The sequence below is a fragment of the Hemitrygon akajei genome, chromosome 12 (assembly GCF_048418815.1).
Source record: "Hemitrygon akajei chromosome 12, sHemAka1.3, whole genome shotgun sequence".
Taxonomy (NCBI): domain Eukaryota; kingdom Metazoa; phylum Chordata; class Chondrichthyes; order Myliobatiformes; family Dasyatidae; genus Hemitrygon; species Hemitrygon akajei.
The window spans coordinates 13,400,054-13,422,749 of NC_133135.1; the positions used below are offsets into that span (position 1 = coordinate 13,400,054).

At 44.0% G+C, this 22,696-nt stretch overlaps 1 protein-coding gene across 1 annotated transcript in view; it reads right to left on the reverse strand.

Annotated features, from left to right (window-relative positions):
• The window catches only part of ak5 (adenylate kinase 5), a 76,334-nt gene that overhangs the window by 47,183 nt on the left and 6,455 nt on the right, over positions 1-22,696 (reverse strand). The window contains exons 2-5 of the mRNA XM_073062588.1: positions 19,978-20,164; positions 13,992-14,159; positions 10,751-10,923; positions 3,653-3,766 (exon numbers count right to left, since the gene is read on the reverse strand). Coding sequence (XP_072918689.1) covers positions 3,653-3,766; positions 10,751-10,923; positions 13,992-14,159; positions 19,978-20,164 — 642 coding nt within the window. The remainder of the gene's footprint in view (positions 1-3,652; positions 3,767-10,750; positions 10,924-13,991; positions 14,160-19,977; positions 20,165-22,696) is intronic.

Sequence of the window (22,696 nt, forward strand, 5' to 3'; positions counted from 1 at the left end):
TCTCTCTGCTGGGTATTTGCTGAATTATCATCCAGGATCTATTTTCAGCTTTTACATTGATTAAAGGGCAAGGCTTTAAAGGGACTAATTGTTCTAATGAGAAATTGTGCTCCTGTACCCGGTAGCCAGCACAACCCTCATGGTTATAAGATCTAGGAGCAGAATTAGGCTGTTTGGCTCGTTGAGTCTGCTCCACCATTCAATCATAGCTAATATTTTCAATCCCATTCTCCTATCTTCTCCCCATAATCCTTAACAATCAAAAACATATCATGCTCTGCCTTAAGTACACCCAATGACTTGGCCAATGAATTCCACAGACTCACCACTCTCTGGCAATTCTAACAGGATGACATTTTATTCTGAGGTTGTGCCCTCAGATCCTAGACCTTCCTACTAATGGAAACATCCTTTCCACAACCACCTCCATCCAGGCCTTTCAGTATCTGATCACAAACTTGAAGAACTCTGCAGATGCTGGAAATCCACAGCAACGCACACAAAATGCTGGAGGAGCTCGGCATGTCAGGCAGCGTCTATGGAAAAGAGTAAAGAGTTGATGTTTCGAGCCGAGACCCTTCTTCAGGACTGAGGAGGAAGGGGAAATATGCCAGAATAAAAAGGTGGGTGGAAGGCGGAAGGTGATAGGTGAAGCTGGATGCCACTCTCCTCTCCTGTTCAGATATTTTCTTCTCCAGCCCTTGACCTTTCCCACCCACCGGGCTTCACTGTACAGGCAGTGGCAGAAATCGAATCCGGGACACCTTTATTGTAAAGCGTTGTGCTAACCACTATGCTACCTTGCTGCCCTATCTTAACCCTTACACTCCCAGGATTACTCTCCAGGGCCAAAACATCCTTCCTTAGATACGGGGCCCAAAATTGGTCTGACCAATGCCTTAGCATTGCGTCCTTGCTTTTATATTCTAGTCCTTTCGAAGTGAATGTTAACGTTGCTTTTGCCTTCCTACCCACCAACTCAACGTGCAAGGCCTGGCATGGAGTGAGATCTGTGCCTGATTGTCCAGTCTCACACAGAGTAGAATGATGCAACCCATTCCAACACCAGAATTCATTTCAGAGACCATCTCGTTGCATGAGGAACAAGGATTCGTTGAAGGAATTGGCAGCAGATGGACCAGACACATACGGAAAAGAGAATCTGCATGACAAGATTTCAAGTGGAGGTTAAACTGCTGAATGTGAACATGGACAAAAAAGGGTAGAAAGTCAAACCCTGAAGTCAGCGAGTCTGAAAGTAGAGGCCCAAGGGTTGAAGCTCTGGGCCGGCTTGTCCGAAGGTCAGTGACCTGATGTCTCTGAGTCCAGGCCAGGGCCAGGAGGTCGGAGGAGGCCCGATGACTGTGTGTCTGAAAGTCCCGGGCCATGAACTGGAGGTGGGAGGTGACCTGTTCTGGAGTTAGAGGCCTGTCCATGTGTGTGTGAGTGGATGAGGCAGGGCTTGTTTTGTTGTTGTCTTGCCTTGTTTTGTATTATTTTGTTGTCATCGTTGCTGCTTGTGTTGTTCTGATGAACACTGTGGACAAACTATGCTAGTACCGGACGATGAGTGGCTGCCCCCAGCTCTTAGGTTGGTTGTTAATGCAAATAACACATTTCAATGTATTTTTCGATGTACATGTGATGTATAAATTTAAATCTTAAAAAATGTCTAAAATAGATAATTAATTAATTTATTTTGCGATACAGCACATTGTAGGACTTCTGGTCCTTCCAGCCACGTCGCCTGAGCCACCCCGACAACCCCAATTAACCCTAACCTAATCACGGGACAATTTACAATTAACCTACCCAGTATGTCTTTTGACTGTAGGATATCATTTGACTGCAGAAACACTGGAAGAGCCCGAATTGTGATAGTTGGTTTATTATTGTCAAACGTACAGAGTTATAGTGAAAAGCCATCCAGACAGATCATTCCATACATAAGTACATCAGGATAGTACGAAAGGAAAAGAAAGCAGTGTATAGTGTTGCAGCTATAGAGAAAGTACAGTGTAGGTGGGCAACAGTATGCAAGGGCCATGAGGCAGTGGATAAGGAGATTAAGGGCTCATTTTTAGCATATGAGACGCCCAATCATTGAAACCTATCAAATATAGAAATGCCTATACAGAGTGGATGTGGAGAGGATGTTTCCTATCGTGGGAGAGTTTAGGACCAGCCTCAGAGTAATAGAAGGACATCCACTTAGAAGAGAGATAAGGAGGAATTTCTTTTACCAGAGGGTGGTGAATCTGTGGAATTTACTGCCACAGACGGCTGTGGAGGCCAAGTCGTTGAGTATACTTAAAGCGGAGGTTGATCGACTCTTGATTAGTAAGGGCGTCAAAGGTTATGGGGAGAAGGCAGGGGAATAGGGTTGAGAGTGAAAACAAATCAGCCATGGCAGAATGCAGAGCAGACTCAGTGGGGTGAATGCCCTAATTTTGCTCCTATGACCGGTGTGGGATAACAGCAAGCTAGAAGCTTACCTTGAGCCTGGTGGTACGTTTGTCTTCTGCCTGATGGGAAGGGGAAGAAGAGAGTATGACCAGTGTGGAAGAGGTCCTTGATTATGTTGACTGCTTTCCCAAGGCAGAGGGAAGCATAGCTGGTCAATGGAAGAGACGCTGGCTTGCAAGATGGACTGGTCTGCGACCCCAACTCGCTACCATTTCTTGAGCAGAGCAGTTGACTTACCAAGCTGTGATGCACCCAGATAGGGTGCTTTCTGTGGTGTCCCAGCAAAAGTTAGTGAGGGTGATCAAGTGCCTACTGAACTTCCTTAGAGGCACTGGGAAGCTTACTTAGCCACAGAGTCCACATGACTCGACTAGGACAAATTGTACTTCACCCCACTTCCTAAAGTCAATGACCAGCTCTTTTGTTTCACTGACGTTAAGGGAAAGGAAGTTTTCTTGACACCATGCCACTAGGCTCTCTATCTTCTTCCCGCACATGCAACCTTTTAATTCTGAATGATTAATATACTGAACAGGGAATAATTAAATACACAGTCATTTTCCTAACTCTCAGAACTGTAATGAGGAACAATTAACTTGTGCCCTGATCTAAAGTGCTCAATGCCAGATAGTTGAAGAACTAGGGAAACTATTTAAATGGATACAGTGGAAAAAAATCAGCCTCTCAGTTTGTAAATCTATAGTTCATTGCAAGGGATTTGAATCAGATTTGAGGGTTTTGGATTAGGATGTCAAATGTTTATTTTTCTAGTACTTTCCTTGTGGTTTAACCCTCCAATGTTTGTTTATAATTTTCATATAATTGTATGCTGATCACCTATGTACATGTAACTTTTCAGTTAATTTTCTAGTAATTGTATTTTCTAGATGTTCTGCAGCACGTGTCACACTATTTGAATCTGGCTATTTAATAGGTTAATTGTTATCACTGGATGGTTGTTTATCACTCGTCTGAGTATGAACCAACTAGGACTTCTTTCTCTTTCTCTCTGTTCTTCTAACACTTAATAAAAAGGTCACGAGCACAGTGTTATCTGCCTCTATAGATTGTCTGGATCAATATCGCTAGATCCAGCAATGGAGAGGTAAGTAGTGCCACAGTAAATACTTCACTCAAGCCAACGAAGGTGATCAGCAATACCATTCCTGTCTCCAGGTGTCCATACCTGATCCTCAAAGGATAATGCCTGGGCCACGTCTCTTGGGAATCCATCAATCACAATTCCTTGGGTGTCCGTGAGCTGCATCAAACGCTGCTTTATCTCAGTGATCGTGGTTTCCTTCAGTTAGGAGACACACATATAATTTATTAATGTGCTCATCTGGACAATGAAATGTACAAAGCCAGCACAGTAATAGCACACATTTCTTCATTAATTGCACTGTTGACTTGAAATATCTGCCAATTCCCCACAGTATTCTAACTGGTTGCATCACCATCTGGTGTGGAGAGGCCACTGCACAGGATCAGAAAGCTAAAACTCAGCCAGCTCCATCGGGGGCACGAGCCTCCCCAGCATCACGGACAACTACAAAAGACAATGCCTCAAAAAGGTAACATCCCTCATTAAGGATCTCCATCACCCAGGACATGCCCTCTCCTCATTGCTACAATCAGAGAGGAGGTACTGGAACATGAAGACACACTTAACATTTTAGCAACAGCTTCTTCCCCTCCACCATCTGATTTCTGAACAGATAGTGAACACATGTACACCAACTCAATATTTTTTCTCTCTTTTGCACTACATATTGAATTTAATTTAAAAAGTATTTCTATATGTCTTATTGTATTTTTTATGATGTATTGCAATATACTGCCGTTGCAAAGCAACAAATTTCACGACCCATGCCACTGACTTTAAATCTGATTCTGATCCTGATTCAACAGTAGCTACTCTTCAGAAGTACTTTAATGGTTATAAGTTGCTTTTGATGTCTGTACAATTTGGGGAAGTACTATATAAATGCAATTTTTTTATTTGCTTTGCTTGGTGGGTTGTTGCTAGTGCACTGAAGACATAGAGAGTTGAGGACATCTTCAGAAGACGATGCCTCAGAAAGAGACCATCCATCATTAAGGACCCTTGCCATCAAGGACATGCACTCTTCTCATTACAGTCACCAGAGGGGATGTAGAAGAACCTGAAGACACACACTCAATGTTTTAGGAACAGCTTCCTACCCTCCACTATCAGATTTCTGAACAATTGAGCCCACGTACTCTACCTCACCATTTTTGCTCCTTTGGTGCTACTTATTTAACTTAATTTTTGTTAATATATATTTCTTATTGTAATTTATAGTTTTTTATGTATTGCACTGTACTACAGTCACAAAACAACAAATGTCATGACATAAGACCATAAGATAAGGCAGAAGAATTAGACCATTTGGCCCATCGAGTTTACTCCACCATTTCATCATGGCTGATCCATTTTTCCACTCAGCCCCAATCTGCCTTCTTCCCTTATACTTTTATGCCCTGACTAATCAAGAATCTATCAACCTCTGCCTTAAATATACATAAAGACTTGGCCTCCACAGCTGCCTGAGGCAAAGAGTTCCACATATTCACCACTCCATGGCTAAAGAATTCTCTTCATCTCCATTCTAAAAGGATGACCCTCTATTCTGAAGCTGTGTCCTCTGGTCTTGGCTCTCCCACCATAGAAAACAGCCTCTCCAAATCCAGTCTATCAAGTCCTTTCACCATTCAATAGCTTTCAGGGAAGCCAACCCTCACTCTTCTGAATTCCTGTGAATACGGGCCCAGAGCCATCAAACGCTCTTCAAATGACAAGCCGTTTAATCCTGGAATCATTTTCATAAACCTCCTTTGAACCCTCTCCAGTCTTTGGACTGTGGGAGGAAACAGGAGCACCTGGAGGAAACTCACAGAGTCACAAAGAGAACGAAGAAACTCCTTATAAGCCGCAGCAGGAATTGAAGCTGGGCTGTCTGTACTGTAAAGCGTTGTCCTAACTACTACTCTACTGTGCTGCCCCAACCGAGGATGGATACCACCTCTTTGAGGTGTCAGTGATATTAAACCTTAAAAAGGCAGCATCCACCATTAAGGACATCCATCACCCAGGACATACCCTCTTCTCATTGCTACCATAAGGAAGGAGATACAGAAGTCTGAAGGCACATATTCAGCAATTCAGGAACAGCCTCTTCCCCTCTGCCATCCAATTCCTGAATGGACATTGAACCCATGAACACTACCTCACTATTCTTTTGCTCTTCTTATTTAATTTAACCTTGTCTACTGATCCTGGAATGATAGTTTAAATCTGAGAATGAAACCCAGAGAATTTAACAGAGGACTTAGAACAATGCAGCATAGGAACAGGCCTTTTGTTCCATAGCGTCTGCGCCAAACGGGATGCTGAATTAAACTAAATTAACATTTGTGGGCTGCCCACAGCACATCCATAGGTGTGTTGGTTGTTAATACAAATTACACATTTCACCGTATGCAAATGTATATACATGATAGCGGGGCATTCCAGAATTTGGAGTTCAATTCTAGCGCCATTCTGTAAGTAGATGGGCCAAAGGGCCTGTTTCTGTGCTGTACTTTCCTACGACTTTATGAGTCTCTGTATGTCCTCCCCGTGGAATATGTGGGTTTTCTCCGGGTTCTCCGGTTTCCTCCCACGGTTGAAAGATGTACTGGATTGGTTAATTGTTCATTGTAAATCATCCCATGATTTGGTTAGGGTCTACTGGGTTTGTCGGGTTTGCTGGAGTGATGTGGCTTAAAGAGCCTACTCCGTGCTGTGTCGCTAAATTTCACTGTGTGCTTCAACGTACATGTGTCAAATGAGTCGGAATCTAAATCTCTGCTGCCTGTACGCAATCCATCTCTCTCCACAATCCCTGTATATTCACGTGTCCATCCAAACAGTCTCTTAAACATCGCTATCATATCTGCAAAGGGTCCTGATGAAGGGTCTTGTCCTGAAAAGCTGACTGTTTATTCCACTAACAGACTGCTCTTGGCACCCACTACTCCATTTAAAAAACTTCCACCTTTAAACTTTCTGTTTCACCTTTAATGTATGCCCTGTGGTACTTGATATGTCGACCTTGGGAAAAAGATTAGGCTCTCTACCCTATCTATGCTTCATGTAGTTTTAGAGCTTTCTATCAGGTCTCATTGCTCTACTATGATTTTAATTTTTTTTAATGTAGAGATACAGCACAATAACAGGCCCCTCCAGGCCAACGAGACCACATCATCCCAAAACAGACAAGTGACCAATTAACTTACTAACCTGTACACCTTTGGAACCCACACGGTCACGGGTCATGGGGAAAACATACAAACTCCTTACAGACAGCACTGGGAATTGAACCTGGGCTGCTGGCAGTGCTATGCTTCCCGCTATGCTATTCTGCTGTTCCATCCAATATAAATGCAATCTCTTTCTCTGGTTTGTTTGGCGGGTCGCAGAGTATATCCTGACACCTCGTCAACTGATCAGGGGTGATAGTCCAAATCTGGGGAGAGAGGATGGGGGAGGTGTGGGAGAGATACATCTCTACCAAAGATGGTACAGTATAAGGTGCTCCTTCCCCCTGCTAGCCTGCAGGTCACCCTTGGGCAAGGTGTAGAACATGCTCAGCCCCCGGATCAGGGTCATGTGAGACCATGGGAGCAGTGGTGGATGGCTGTTTGAGCAGCTAGTGCATATCACAAGTCCTGGTTATGTGACCTTCTGGGAACCTTCCTAAAACTTTTTATGAAACACTAATTTCATTGATTCCAAAAAAAGGGAAAGACCCACTGGAATGTGTATCCTATAGACCTATTTCTTTACTGAATGTAGATTTTTAAATCCTCTCTAAGATTCTAGCAAATAGGCTTGAGAGTATCTTGCCTAATGTTATCTCAAACGATCAAACAGGATTTATTAAAAATAGGTACTCACATTTTAATATTCAAAGATTATTAAATATCATTCATTCCCCCTCAACCAAAGAATCTGAATGTATTGTATCTTTGGATGCAGAGAAAGCCTTTGATAGGGTGGAGTGGCCTTATCTATTTCAGGTTTTGAAGAGGTTCAATTTTGGTCCAGGATTTATTTCCTGGATTAAATTGATATTTCATGCCCCGGTAGCTGCAGTTCTCACTAATAACCAAAAGTCTCCTTACTTTAGATTATATAGAGGTACCCGTCAGGGCTGTCCCCTTAGCCCTTTATTATTTAATTTGGCTTTAGAACCACTTGCTATTGCTCTTAGGGATTCTAATTCTGTGCAGGGTATTGGGAGGGGGGATAAATTACATAAAGTTTTGTTATACATGGATGATTTATTAGTTTACATTTCAAATCCTAAGAAATCTATTTCTTCTATGTTATCTATATTTATGGAATTTGGTACTTTTTCTGGATATAAACTTAATTTACATAAAAGTGAATTATTTCCTATTAATAATTATTTTGATTATTATGATCAAATACCTTTTAATATTGCCAAAAATCATTTTACTTACCTTGGTATCAAAATTACAAAAAATTTTAAAGACCTATATAGGTATAATTTCTTCCCTTTAGTTAAATATACTCAACAGGCGCTTTCCAAATGGTCACCTATGTCGATGTCATTGATAGGTCGAATAAATGCTATAAAAATGATAGGTCGAATAAATGCATATCACAAGTCCTGGTTATGTGACCACTGACACGAGGCAGACAATCTCTGAAGAGTATTGATAACGGCTGGAAGGTCACCCATCTTGTAAAACACTACACAGAAGAAGGAAATGGCAAACCACTTCTGTAGGAAAATTTGCCAAGAACAATCATGGTCATTTAACCATGATCGCCTACATCATATGACATGGCACATGATGATGATCTCAAACAAGAGAAAATCTGCAGATGCAACACACACAAAATGCTGGAGGAACTCAGCAGGCCAGGCAGCATCTATGGAAAAAAAGCATAGTCGACATTTCAAGCCGAGACCCTTCAGCAGGACTGGAGAAAACGAGTTGTAGATTTAAAAGGTGGGGGAGGGAGGAGAGAAACACAAGGTGATAAGTGAAACCGGAAGGAGGATGGGTGAAGTAAAGAGCTGGGAAGCTGATTGGTGGAAGAGATACAGGGCTGGAGAAGGGGGAGTCCAATAGGAGCGAACAGAAGGCCATGGAAGAATGAAAAGGGGGAGGAGCACCAGAGGGAGACGATGGGCAGGCAAGGAGATAAAGTGAGAGAGGGAGAAGGGGATGGAGGGGGATGGGGAATGGTGAAGTGTGGTGGGTGGGGGGACATTACCAGATGTTTGAGAAATCAATGTTCATGCCATCAGGTTGGAGGCTACCTAGATGGGATACAAGGTGTTTCTCCAACCTGAGTGTGGCCTCATCACGACAGTAGAGGAGGCCATGGATGGACATATCAGAATGGGAATGGGAAGTGGAATTAAACTGGGTGGCCACTGGGAGATCTCGCTTCTCCTGGCAAATGGAGTGCAGGTGCTCGGCGAAGCAGTCTCCCCATCTATGTCGGGTCTCGCCGATATACAGGAGACCACACTGAGAGCACTGGACACAGTAAATGACTGCAACAGACTCACAGGTGAAGTGTTGCCTCACCTGGAAGGACTGTTTGGGGCCCTGAATGGTAATGAGGGAGGAGGTGTCGAGTCAGGTGTAGCACTTGTTCCACTTACAAGGCTAAGTGCCAGGAGAGAGATCAGTGGGGAGGGATGAGTGGACAAGGGAGTCGTGTAGAGAGCGATCCCTGCAGAAAGCAGAAGGGGGGGGGGGGGGAGGGAAAGATGTGCTTGGTGGTGGGATTCCGTTGAGGTGGCGGAAGTTCCGGAGAAGTATGTGCTTGCCGCTGAGGCTGGTGAGTTGGCAGGTAATGATGATGCTGAGTTCAAATCTGAGGAATTAATACAGAACATAGAATAGTAGAGCTGCTCAGCCTCTGATGCTCCAGAGAAAACAAACCAAGTTTATCCACCCTTTCTTTATCACTCAGGCCCTCTAATCTAGGCAGCATCTGGTAAACCTGCTCTGCACCCTTTCCAAAGCTTCCTGTAATGTGGACACCAGAACTGCACACTGTAAACTCAGGCAATTAAACATCTAAAATCAGAAAACTACAAGTGATATGACACTCCAGAACTGTCGGGAAATCACTTTAAATTTATTTAGGGATACAGCGCAGAATAAGCCCAGCAACCCAACCCACTTAACCCTAGTCTAATCACAGCACAAATACCCTCCCACAACCAAGCCCAGCTCCTGGCCTTCACATGTGGCTTAGCTACTAAGCCCAGTAGAACCATTTCTACTGACAGGAGAAGGGGCAAAAGTGGTTTACTGGCACCTTAAAACCAGTTGCTTTGGGCAGATGGGGCTCATTAGCCGTGGTTGGCAGCTCACCTAGGAGAAGGAAAACTCTGATCTCAAACCTCGCTGCCTTGCGCTATACCCACTCATGGGGAAGGCTTCAGGAGTAAACCATGAGGGAAAAATCCAGAACTGGAGTCCCTAAGGCAGTCCTACGTTGAGTTCAATGCTGACTAGCAGCTCCTGTGATGCTGCTGGTGCCAAACTGTATCAGTCTCTGCCGTTCCTTTGGGCTCATCAGATGTGTGGAGAGGGGGAGCTTGCTACATGGGCAACGGCTTGCTCCCCATATTGTACTGGCCAGGCTTGCATATCTAGACAGCTAGGATGCAATATCCATGGTCAACTCTGACCAACAGAGGCTCTCAATTATGGCACAATTTATAAAGACCAATTAACCTATTAACTGGTACGTCTTTGGGATGTGGGAGGAAACCAGAGCACCCGGAGGAAACCTACACGCTTTTGGGCAGGACGTACAAACTTCTTACAGACAGAGCCAGAACTGAGCTCGGAAGCCCCAAGCTGTAACAGTGTCGTGCTGAACGCTGCGCTCCCGTGACACACTCATGCTTGGCTCACTCACATGCTTTGCAGAAGAAAACCTTTCATCATTTCCCTGTTCCGCCCCGTGCATGACTCAGATCCCAGAATGTGGCTGACCCCTCAGCTGGCTTTCTGAAACAGCTTATCAAGTCATTCACGTCAGAAGGCAATTAGGCATAGATAATAAATTCCAGCCTTGCCAGTGTTGTCTATTTTTGTAAAACCGTAAGAAAGACAATCCTTACACAGCATTTAACAATCTCTGTGCTCCAAGATAATTGGTCCTTTGACACAGAAGCCAGAATGCAATTATAAATGTTCAGATTTAGGTTTGTACCTGAGGTGCTAGTTCCCCGTTGGTGATAATTTTAGCTATCAGTCTCCACTTCCTGTTACAGGTCGCATTGTGGATCATTTTCTCTCTGAGGAGCTCTCCCACTGAAATGTACTCAAATCCGTACCGCTGGGCAACTTTCAGGCTCTGGGTGCCCTTGCCACTGCCAGGGCCGCCTGTGTGAGAAACGCAACACGGTGTCAGAAAGGAAAACCTGCACCCTGAACCAGTTATCTTGTCTTTAGGATGTCTAAATGCACTTTACGGAGCTGTAATGATACGAGAAATGTGGCAGATCCTTTGCGCATATAAGTTCTTAAAAGTTTAAAGATCTAGATCTTCAGAAAAAGAAACATAGTGCAGTACAGCTCAGTACAAACCCTTTGGCCCACAATGTTGTGTCTAACTTTTAATCTACTCTAAAATCAACCTAACTCTTGCCTCCCACATAGCCCTCCATTTTGCTATCATCCATGTGCCTACCTAGAGTTTCTTTAATACCCCTAATGTATCTGCCTCTATCACCACCCCTGGCAGAGCATTCCACGCACCTACCACTCTCTGTGTAAAGAATTTAGCTCTGACATCCCCACTATACTTCCGCCCGATCACCCTAAAGTTATGCCTCCATTAATTAACCCTGGGAAAAAGTCTCTGGCTGTCCACTCTAACTATGCCTCCTATCACCTTGTACACCTCTATCAGGCCAACTCCCCTCCTCGTTCGCACCAAAGAGAACAGCCCTAGCTCACTGAGACTTTTCCCATAAGGCATGCTCTCTAATCCAGAGAGCACCCTGGTAAACCTCCTCGGCATCCTTTCTGAAACTGCTATGTCCAGCTGTACAGCTGGTGTTGTAATAGGGCTACGTTAACCACTACACTACCGTGCAGACGCAGTGGCGGGCGCCTGTAATCCGGCTGCTCGGGGTGGAGGCTGTCGGATGGCTTGAAGCCAGGAGTTCTGGGCTGCTGCAGGCTGTGCCGATTGGATTTCATCAGGAAGTTGGACATTGGTATGGTGTCCCTGGAGGAATCCAGGTTCATACAACCTGCGAGCTGGTAATGATCAGGTGATCTACCTTAGTATTGCTGAATAAGGGATAAAGACTGCTCAAGGCTACAGGGAGAGTTCTGGGAGCAGCCCAAGTGCTACTCCTGTCCATATACCTCCTCCCTCACCTCCATGCAGGGCGCCAAACAGTCCTTCCAGGCAACACTTCCCCTGTGAATCTGCCGGGGTCGTCTATTGTGTCCAGCGCTCCTAATGCAGCCTCCTCTACACTGGCGCAACCTGTCTTAAATTGGAGACTGTTTTGTCGAGCATATTTGCCAAAAGCAGAACTTCCTGGTAGCCAGATATTTTAATTCTGATTCCTATTCCCATTCTGACATGTTGGTCCATGGCCTCCTCTTGTGCCAAGATGAGGCCACCCTCAGGGTGGAGGAGCAAACCTTATATTCCGTCAAGGTAACCTGATAGCATGAATATCAATTTCTCCTTCCAGTAAAAAAAATTCCCCTTCCTATTCCTCATTCTGACTATTTATCTCTTCTCACCAGCCTATCACTTCCTGCTGGGTCCTCTCCTTCTTCCCTTTCTCCCATGATCCTCTCTCCTCACCTTCTCCAGCCCTTGATCTTTCCCAACCATCTGACTTCACCTATCACCTTCCAGCAAGCCTCTTTCCCCTTCCCCCGCTATTTTATTCTGGAGTCTTCCCCCTTCCATTTCAGTCCTGAAGAAGGGCCTCGGCCCAGAATGTAAACTGTTTATTCATTTCCACAGATGCTGCCTGGCCTGCTGATTTCCTTTGGATTCCCATCATCTGCAGACTTTCTCCTGTTTAGGGAGAATTCCATGACCTCAGAACAGCACAAGATCAGATCCTTTGGCTCATAATGTCAGTGTCGCACAGGATACCAGTGTAAACTAATCCCATCTGCCTGCACGTGGTCCACATCCCTTCATTCCCTGCCTGTCCATGTGCTTGTGTGCTTACCTCTTAGACATTATAAAATCATGTTTTCTGTTTTTGGATTTCCGAGTTCCAGATTCCCAGAGTACTTGTATTTTTGTGAATGCAAGTACTCTTCAAAAGTAATGTCATGCCATCTTTCATAAGATTAGATAGATAGGGCCCTGACAATACTACATCAGGAGTTTGCGGGGATTTGCTATGTCACCAAAGACACTTGCAAATTTCTACAGATTTAAAATAGAGAACATTCCAACTGGTTGCATCATCATCTGGTATGGAGGATCCGATGAAGAGGATCCCAAGAGGTTTCTCAGCCAGATCCACCATGAACACAAACGTCCCAACCATTGAGAGCTTCTTCAAAAGATGGTTCCTCAAGAAGGTGGCGACCATTATTATCGACCCTCACCATCCAGGATGTGCACTCTTCTTATTAATACCATCGAGAAGGATGTACAGGAGCCTGAGGAGCCCTATACACTCAGCGATTCAGGAACAGTTCTCTCCCCTCCACCATCAGACTTCTAAGTTCAACAGGATCACTTGGAGGAAACTAACGCAGTCGTGGGGAGAAAGTACGAAGTCCCTATGGACAGCTTCGGAATGAAAGTTCAAAGTACATTTATAATCAAAGCATGTTTACATTATACAACCTTGAGATTCGTCTCCTAACAAGCAGCCATGAAACAAAGAAACCCAAAAGAATCCATTAACACCCAATGTGCTGAGGAATAAAACATCATGCAAAACAATAGTAGTAAACGGATAACATTCAGAACGAAAGTGAGTCCATACACATGAAGCACGGAGCAGGCCACAGCCCCAGCCTCAGTTCAGTGCCGAGCCGCAGAGCAGCGAATAGAACCGGTCCATCCCTTCTCCCTGGTCCCGACACCTTGCCTTTTCAATCTGGCCCGATGTTTAAATCATCCAAACATTAGGTCGTTCCTCGCTCTAGGACCCGGGCCCTGTCGCTAGTCCATGATTACTACCTTGTTATTCCTTTTAATTGCACAATTTATTTATTTTTGCAATTTACAGACTTTGTCTTTCCACTGTATTGCATGTTAATCTGAATCTGATTAGTTTTGCACCTCTGATCTCTTGTCCTTAACCTCCACCCCCAATGGCAACAGCCTGTGAATTATCACTCATTTGAGACCCCTCTTCGTTTCATCTGTTTCTACCGTTTCCCTCAGTCTCCCAACTCCCTCATCTATCCTTGTCTCTCGGGCCCAAGAAAGGGTGGGGCAGCAAAGTTACCTATGAGTAGGATAATCCACGGGCGAGCTTTGGTAGGGTCGAACACTATGTACTCCTCGATAAGTTCGGCAGTTTCAGACAGATCTGTGTCGCTCTCGATAGACAACTGGTGAATTGGTGGCAAGCGATCGTAACGCCGATACGCAAAATTGGGACTCTCGGGCAGAACTATGGGCAAATGGAAGAAAAGTTCAAAGTAAATTTGTTACCAAAGTACATATCTGTTAATATATACTACCTGGAGGTTCACTTACTTGGAGGCATTTACAGGAAAAAATTAAATACAATAGAATTTATGAAAAGTTGCACGTAAACAAAGACTGACAAAAAAACCAACGTGCAAAAGAAGACAAACAGTGTAGATAAAAAAATACTGAGAATATAAGTTGTAAAGAGTCTTTGAAAGTGAGTCTTCGGCTGTGAAGTCAGTTAGCATTAAGATGAGTGAAGTTATCCACACTGGTTCAGGAGCCTGATGGTTGAAGAGTAATAACTGTTCCTGAACCTGGTGTTGTGGGACCTAAGGCTCCTGCACCTCCTTCCTGATGATAGTAACGAGAAGATGATAGTAACCTGGATTGTGCAGGTCTTTGATGTCAGACAGGAGCTACAGAGAGGTAATTCCCCCCAGCTTGCAGAAGACAGGTAACTGGGTAACTGTCAGGAGAAGGAGGGGAAACGCACAGCCAGTGCAGAGTACACCTCTCAATAATAAGTATATAACTTTAAATACTATTGAGAGGGACGACCTACTGGGGGCGGGGGGAGGAGGGGAGGAGCTACAGTGATTGAGTCTGGTGCTGTGGCTCAGAAGAGTGGAGGGGTGAAGAGGTCTGCAGTGTTGATAGGAGATTCCTTAGCCAGAGGAACAGAGACGAGATTCTGTAGACGCGATAGTCACCCAGATAGTATGTTGCCTCCCTGGTGCCAGGATCAGGGAGGTCTCAGATCATGTCCATGGTATTCTCCAGGGTGAGGTTGAGCAGCTAGAAGTCTTGGTACATATTGGCACCAATGACATAGGCAGACAAGGTGAGTAGGTCCTGAAGAGAGATTTTAGGGAGCTAAGTAGAAAGCTGAGAAACAGGACCTCCAGGGTAGTAATCTCTGGACTGCTGCCTGTGCCACATGCCGGTGAGGGTAAGAATAGGATGATTTGGCAGGAGGAACTGGTGCAGGAGCAGGGGTTTGGAGTTATGAATCATTGGGATCTCTTCTGGGGAAGGTATGACCTGTACCAAAGGGATGGGTTACAACTGAACCCCAGGGGGGTCCAATGTCCTTGTGGGCAGGTTGGCTAGAGTTGTTCAGGAGGGTTTAAACTAATTTGGCAGGGAGTAGGAACTGGAGTGATAGTGTTGAAGATGAGGTAGTTGGTTTACAAACAGAAGCAATGTGGAGTGAGACTCCTAGCAGGGAGAGACTGATGATAGGGCAAAATAGCAGTCAACAGGATAGGTTGCAACATAAAAGGCGGACAAAATCGAAGGACAGAAGGTGTTATATTTGAATGTATGCAGTATACGGAATAAGGTCAAATTGGCAAGTGTGATGTTGTAGGCATCACTAAATCATGTCTGAAAGAAGATGATAACTGGGGGCTTAATGTCCAAAGATACACATTGTATCGAAAGAACAGGCAGGAAGGCAGAGGGGTTGGCGTGGCTCCCCTGGTAAAAAATGAAATTATTTCATTAGAGATAGGGTTCAAAGATGTTGAATTGCTGTGGATAGAGCTAATGAACTGCAAGGGTAAAAACCATTTAACCATATAACAATTACAGCACAGAAAAAGGACATCTCGGCCCTTCTAATCCGTGCCGAACGCTTACTCTCACCTAGTCCCACCAATCTGCACTCAGCCCATAACCCTCCATTCCTTTCCATATACCTATCCAATTTTACTTCAAATGACAATATTGAACTTGCCTCTACCACTTCTACTAGAAGCTCGTTCCACACAGCTACCACTCTCTAAGTAAAGAAGTTCCCCCTCGTTACCCCTAAACTTTTGCTCCCTAACTCTCAACTCATGTCCTCTTGTTTGAATCTCCCCTACTCTCAATGGAAAAAGCCTATCCACGTCAACTCTATCTATCCCCCTCATAATTTTAAATAGCTCTATCAAGACCCCCCCCTCAACCTTCTATGCTCCAAAGAATAAAGGCCTAACTTGTTCAACCTTTCCCTGTAACGTAGGTGCTGAAACCCAGGTAACATTCTAGTAAATCTTCTCTGTACTCTCTCTATTTTGTTGACATCTTTCCTACAATTCAGTGACCAGAACTGCACACAATACTCCAAATTTGGCCTTACCAATGCCTTGTACAATTTCAACATTATATCCCAAAAAGACCCCGATATGAGTTATGTACTTACCCCCAAACAGTAGTAAAGATGTGGTCTACTGTTACAGTAGGAGATAGAAAATGCGTGCCAAAAGGTCAATGTTACAATAGTCATGGGGGATTTCAATATGCAGTTGATTGGGAAAGCCAGGTTTGTGCAGGATTCCAGGAGGGGAGTTTCTAGAGTGCCTACAAGATGGCTTTTTAGAGCAGCTCATGGTTGAGCCCACTAGGGGATTAGCTATTCTGGATTCAGTGTTGTTCAATGAACCACAATTGATTAGAGAGCTTAAGGTAAAAGAAAACTTAGGAGCAAGTGATCATAATATGATTGATTTCACCCTGAAATTTGAGGAGGAGAAGCTAAAGTCGGATGTATCAGTATTACAGTGGAGTAAAGGGAATTACAGAGGCATGAGAGAGGATTTGGCCAGAATTGATTGGAAAAGTACACTGGCAGGGATGACAGCAGAGAAGCAATGGCTGAAATTTCTGGAAGCAATTTGAAAGGCACGGGATATATACATCCCAAAGAGGAAGAAGTATTCTAAAGGCAAGATGACACAACCGCGGCTAACAAGGGAAATCAAAGCCAACATAAAAGCCAAAGAGAGAGCATATAATAGAGCCAAGTGTGAAGTTACCATTACTAGGGAAACTGAAAGGTCTGAAGGTTGTTAAATCATTTGGACCAGATAACGTGCACCCCAGGGTTCTGAAAGAGGTGGCTGAAGAAATTGTGGAGGCATTAGGAATGATCCTTCAAGTACCACTAGTTTCTGGAATGGTTCTGGTAAACTAGAAAATTAAAAATGTCACTCCACTCTTCAAGAAGGGAGAGAGGCAGAAGAAAGGGCATTATAGGCCAGTCAGTCTATCCTCAGTGGTTGGGAATATGTTGGATTTGATGGTTGGGAATCTTGTCTGACAAATCTGATGCAATTCTTTGAAGAAATCGCAAGCAAGACAGACAATGGAGAATCGGTTGATGTTGCGTTCTTGGATTTTCAGAAGGTTTTTAACAAGATGCCACACATGGGGTTGCTTAACAAACTACAAACCCATGGTCTTACAGGAAAGATTCTAGAATGGATAAAACAGTGGCTGATTGACAGGAGGCAAAGAGTGGGAATAAAGGGAACCTTTTCTGACTGACTGCTGGTGACTAATGGTGTTCCAGAGGGGTCCGTGTTGGGACCGATTCATTTTACATTATATGGCAATGATTTGGATGATGGGATTGATGGCTTTGTTGCCAAGTTTGCAGGCGATAAGAAGATAGATGGAGGAGCAGGTAGTTTGAGGAAACAGGGAGACTCCAGAAGGACTTAGACAGATTGGGAGAATTGGTAAAGAAATGGCAGATGGAATAGTGTCGGGAAGTGCATGATAGAAGAAATGAAAAGGGTTGACTATTTTGCCTGTCGCTTTTTACCTTCCTGGCCACTGGTGTTGCCATAGCAGACCGCAATGCAACTTTTGAGCAAACACACTCTGCGTATAACAGATGGCCAATTGCTTTGCTAAAGTGCTTGACATTTTACAACTATTTCAACTCTGACCTTTTCTTTTTCTCAGGGGATTTCCTGAGAGATCCCTAGATTTTAGGGGATCTAGGGATCAACTTTATTAGGCATGTATTAGACAGTAACTGTGGTGTGTTGTCAGGGTGAGACATGCAACAAAATCAATATTCAACAATTATTAAATATAAAGGATAATATAAAAAATGTTAAAGGTTAAATGGCAGATAAGGAATAAAATCTGTATAAATACATAAATATCAGCATATATTTACAAAATAAGCAGCATTATAAAAGCTGGATTTAAGTGTTTACAGTGCTGTGGAATGCAATGAGAGTGGTAATAGATAGAGGGGGTGGGGTGTGTAGCTAGAATGGTTGACCAGATTAACTGGTGGAAGAAACTTTTAAAATTACATGAAGTTTTGGATTTAATAGCCCTGTAGCGCTTTCTAGAAGGGAGCTTTTGGAAAAGGCAGTTTGCAGGATGGGTTGTGTTCACTCTCTCAATGGAACCAGAATAATATCACATTTGGCAAGCACTTTGTTTATTGATATTTTATGAATTTTTATACTGAAGTTGCAAATATGATAATGCAGCCATTGTGAAGCATCAACGGGGCTTGGTCATAGGTATTTTATAATAGTTTGGGCTGCGTTGGATGGAACAATAGTTTGAAACCCAATGTATCGTACAGAACCGAGCTCACATAGAGAACTACAGCACAGTACAGGCCCTTCACCACATTTTTGTGCCAACCTTTTAACCCACTCTAAAATCAATCTAGCCCTTTCCACCTACATAGCCCTCTATTTCCCCATCATCTATCTGCTTATCCATGAGCTTCCTAAATGTCCATAATGTAACTGGCTATACCACCACCCCTGGCAGGGCATTCCACAAACTCACCACTCTCTGTGTAGAAAACCCACCTCTGTCATACGTTCTATACTTTATTCCAATTACCTTAAAATTATGTCTCCAGGTATTAGCCATTTCCACCCTGGGAACACTCTCTGGGTGTCCATTCTATCTATGCCTTTTATCATCTTTTACACCTCCATCAAGTAACCTCTCATCCTCCTTCACTCTGGAGAGGTAAACTCTAACTTTCCCAACCTATCCTCATAAGACACACTCTCCAATTGAGGCAGCATCCTGGTAAATCTCCTCTGCACTGTCTCTAAAGCTTCAATGCCCTTTCTATAATGAGGTGACAAGAATTGAACACAATATTCCAGTTCTGTGAGAATTCCCCAAATCCAGGAGTGATGAATGGGAGACACCAGAGACCAAAGGTGCTGGAATCTGGAGCTATAATCTAGCTGTTGGAAGAGCTCAGTGGGTCAGGCAGTATCTGTGGAAAGATATTTCAGGTCAAGACCCTTCATCTGGACAGAAAGGATTGCAATTCACTAGAGCAGAAATTGAATAATATGTTTTAATATCTCATGGGAAAAAAGGTCCTCAGACAGAACAGCCCTCCCACAGTACTGCACTCAAATGCCAACTGTAGCAGAGTTGGCCTATTAGAGTGTGAGCTGTTGACCAAGTAGGCAACAAGCCTCAGTTTCTATGTCTGATATTGGACAATTACCTGCTTCTTCCTCTCTCTTAGGCCCCTTACTATCAGCAAAAGGTATGTAGCATGAGGGCAGGACTGTTAAGATGAGAAATACCTTCTTTCCCCAGGCCACAAGACTACTGAATTCCCTTCCTCCAGTCAGGCCTCACCACATATGAAGTGGCAAAAGCGGTATACTGTTTATTTTTTAACACGCGTCATAAATCGTCTGGAATATATTTTATTATTTGTTAATTTATTTCTGGTAATATTACTTACTTTCTGTGTTGTCTGTGGGTTACATGTACTATGTTGTGCTCCTTGGTCCAGAGGAAAGTTGTTTCGTTTGGTGGTATAAATGTATTCAGCTGAATTGCAATCAACTTGAACTTGAATTCACTGAATCTGGGGAATTTTCAGCAGTTGCATGCAGTGAGAGGGAGCTTTAAACTGAATGGAGAATGGAGCTCAGAGAGATAATAAATCAGCCATGGTCAAATGGGCTTGGTGGCCTAATTCTGTTCCTACATCTTATGGTCAAATCATTTACCATTCCTGAAAAGCGATCTCCGGTTCTGACAGCCGTTGAGAGGGGGCAAGGCCCTCTTCTCCTGAGCAACGAAGGAGTCCCATCGTACTTTGTCTGGTCCACCGAGCTCCTTCACCTTCTTCAAGCAACCTTGCAGGAAGTCAACAGGGTCGTCAGGCCTGTGATACATCAACCCAGTGAGCATACTCTGCATGGGAGGAATCAGAAGATATTGCTGAATTAACAGCACCAACACTAGAACTGCATTGGAAAACCACCTCTACATAAGTTAAAACAGAAAAGGTCAGTCAGCATCTGTGGAGAGAGGAACAGCAGGCGAGTCCCTTCATCATAACTGGGTAGGAGAAAAAACAAGTTAGACGTAGAACACAGTATGGTCCTTCAGCCCAAGATGTTGTTCTGACCTTTCAACCTAACCCATAATTCATCTAACCCTTCCCTCTCACACAGCCCTCCATTTTCTTTCATCTATATGCCTATCCTACAGTCTCTTAAACGTCACTAGTATATCTGCCTCTACCACCACCTCTGGCAGTACATTCCAGACAGCCAGCACTCTGTAAAAAAAAACAACCTCTGGCATCTCCCTGGAACTGTTCTCCAATCACTTTAAAAGGACGCCCTCTGGTATAGGCTGTTTCTGCCCTGGGGGAAAGTCCCTGCCTATCCAGGCTAACTATATCTAGTCCTGATGAAGGGTCTCGGCCCGAAACGTCGACAGCGCTTCTCCCTATAGATGCTGCCTAGCCTGCTGCATTCCACCAGCATTTTGTGTGTGTTGCTTAACTATGCCTCTTATCATCTTGTACACCTCGATCAAGTCGCCTCTCACCCTCCTTCATTCAAAAGAGAAAAGTCCTCGCTTGCTCAACCTCTCCTCATAAGACATGCTCTCTAAACCGGGCAGCATCCTAGTAAAGTTAATTTTCAGTTGAAGAGATGATGGGGAAGGAGGGATGTGTATAAAAAAATGGGGAAATATCTTTGATGAGGTGTGACTACATTCACTACTGTGGCAATTAGAATCAAATTTAGAATCAAAGTTCCTTCGTTTATCACCCCCTTCTCACTTGGATCCACCTAACACTGTTATTCAGAGATTCAGTTTCAGGTATGTTAATTCAAAGATTCAAAGTACATTGTTTTAATCAAAGAATGTATAAGATATACAACCTTGAGATTTGCTTGCTCACAGGTAGCCTCAACGCAAGAAACCCGAAAGAACCCAATTAAACAAAAGAAAATAAAGACCAACACCCGATGCACAAGAGAGAAAAAGAGCACAAATCATGCAAACAATTGATGCAAACTACAACATTCTGAACGAAATTGATTCTTCAGATCCCATCTCCGGAGCAGCCTGGAGTAGGCCCAAAGCCTCAGTATCAGTCCATCATATTAGTGGGCATGAAGCACAGCAGCCAGGGCAGTCTTCATAGCCTCAGCACCATGGAGAGACGAGTGATCATTGTGGAGAACAAGAGAAATCGGCTTATGCCTCAGATTCCAATACCCTGTCTTTCCAGTCCTCCAGGGCCAGTGTTTAAATTGACTGAACAAGAGAACAGCGAAAGGCTCCGTCGCCCTGGTGAGAGGAGTGAATATTGCAGGGAGCGAGGAAAAATCAGCTCTCGCCTCTGATCTGGGTCGCTGTTTAAATTGTCTAAACAGTGGGCTGTATCTCACACTAGGACCTAGCTACTGCGAAGAAGTCAGGGCCTAGACCACACCGCCTAGCGGCTCACTCTGGGATCTGATTATGCCACCCAGTCCAAAGCTGCTCTCAAGCTCTTCATACCAATTTGGTGCCCAGAGTGATCCATTCTCACACTTGGGCCAGTTGTACAGGCATCAGAACTCCATCTGCAACGATTCTGCAACACACCATCTCATTTCCTGAACTCACCTCGCCATCTCTCGCACCTTCACTGTTTGCGGTGATAACTTGACACAATTTACCTCAGAAAAGGAATTTTTCATGATGATTTTAGTCAAGATTTCTTAACTTTTTAACTACCAGTGAGCTGTCGCACGTGTTCTGTAGTAGCATCTTAACCGGAAATATTGCTGTTATTCACATGGACATTGAAGCACACAGTGAAACGCATCGATTCCATTAACAACCAACACATTTAGGGATGTGCTCGCAAGGGTCACCACACATTCTGGTACCAAGACAGCACACGCACAATGCTCACCAGAACAAGACAGGCTCAATAAAACAGAAAGCAGCAAGCAAAAAGATAACAACAAAATAAGCCCCTTTCTTCCCTGTAACTCCCCCAACCCCATCATCAGCAATCACTCAGAGTTGAGTATGATTCTTCACCTGGTGGTTGATCTGGTCACTTGTGGGTCTGGAGATGACTGAATAGGCCAATCTGTGAGCTACAGGTCCCACTGCAGTGTTGGCAGGTGAGGGCATTGAAGTGGTGGTAGATGTAGCTGGTTGGGCCTTTCCCAATCTCTCCTTATGTTGAAGCTGCTTAGTCTCAGCGGAATGGAGATATTCTTTGAGTTGTGCAGTCCTTCTCCAGCTTTCCATATCTTTCTCCCATCCATAAGACTATAAGACCATTTGCCATAGGAGCAGAATTAGGCCATTTGGCCCATTGAGTCTACTCCACCATTCAATCATGGCTGATTCTTTTCTCTCCTCTTCAGCCCCACTCCCGGCCTTCTCTCCATAAGCTTTGATGCCATGTCCAATCAAGAAACA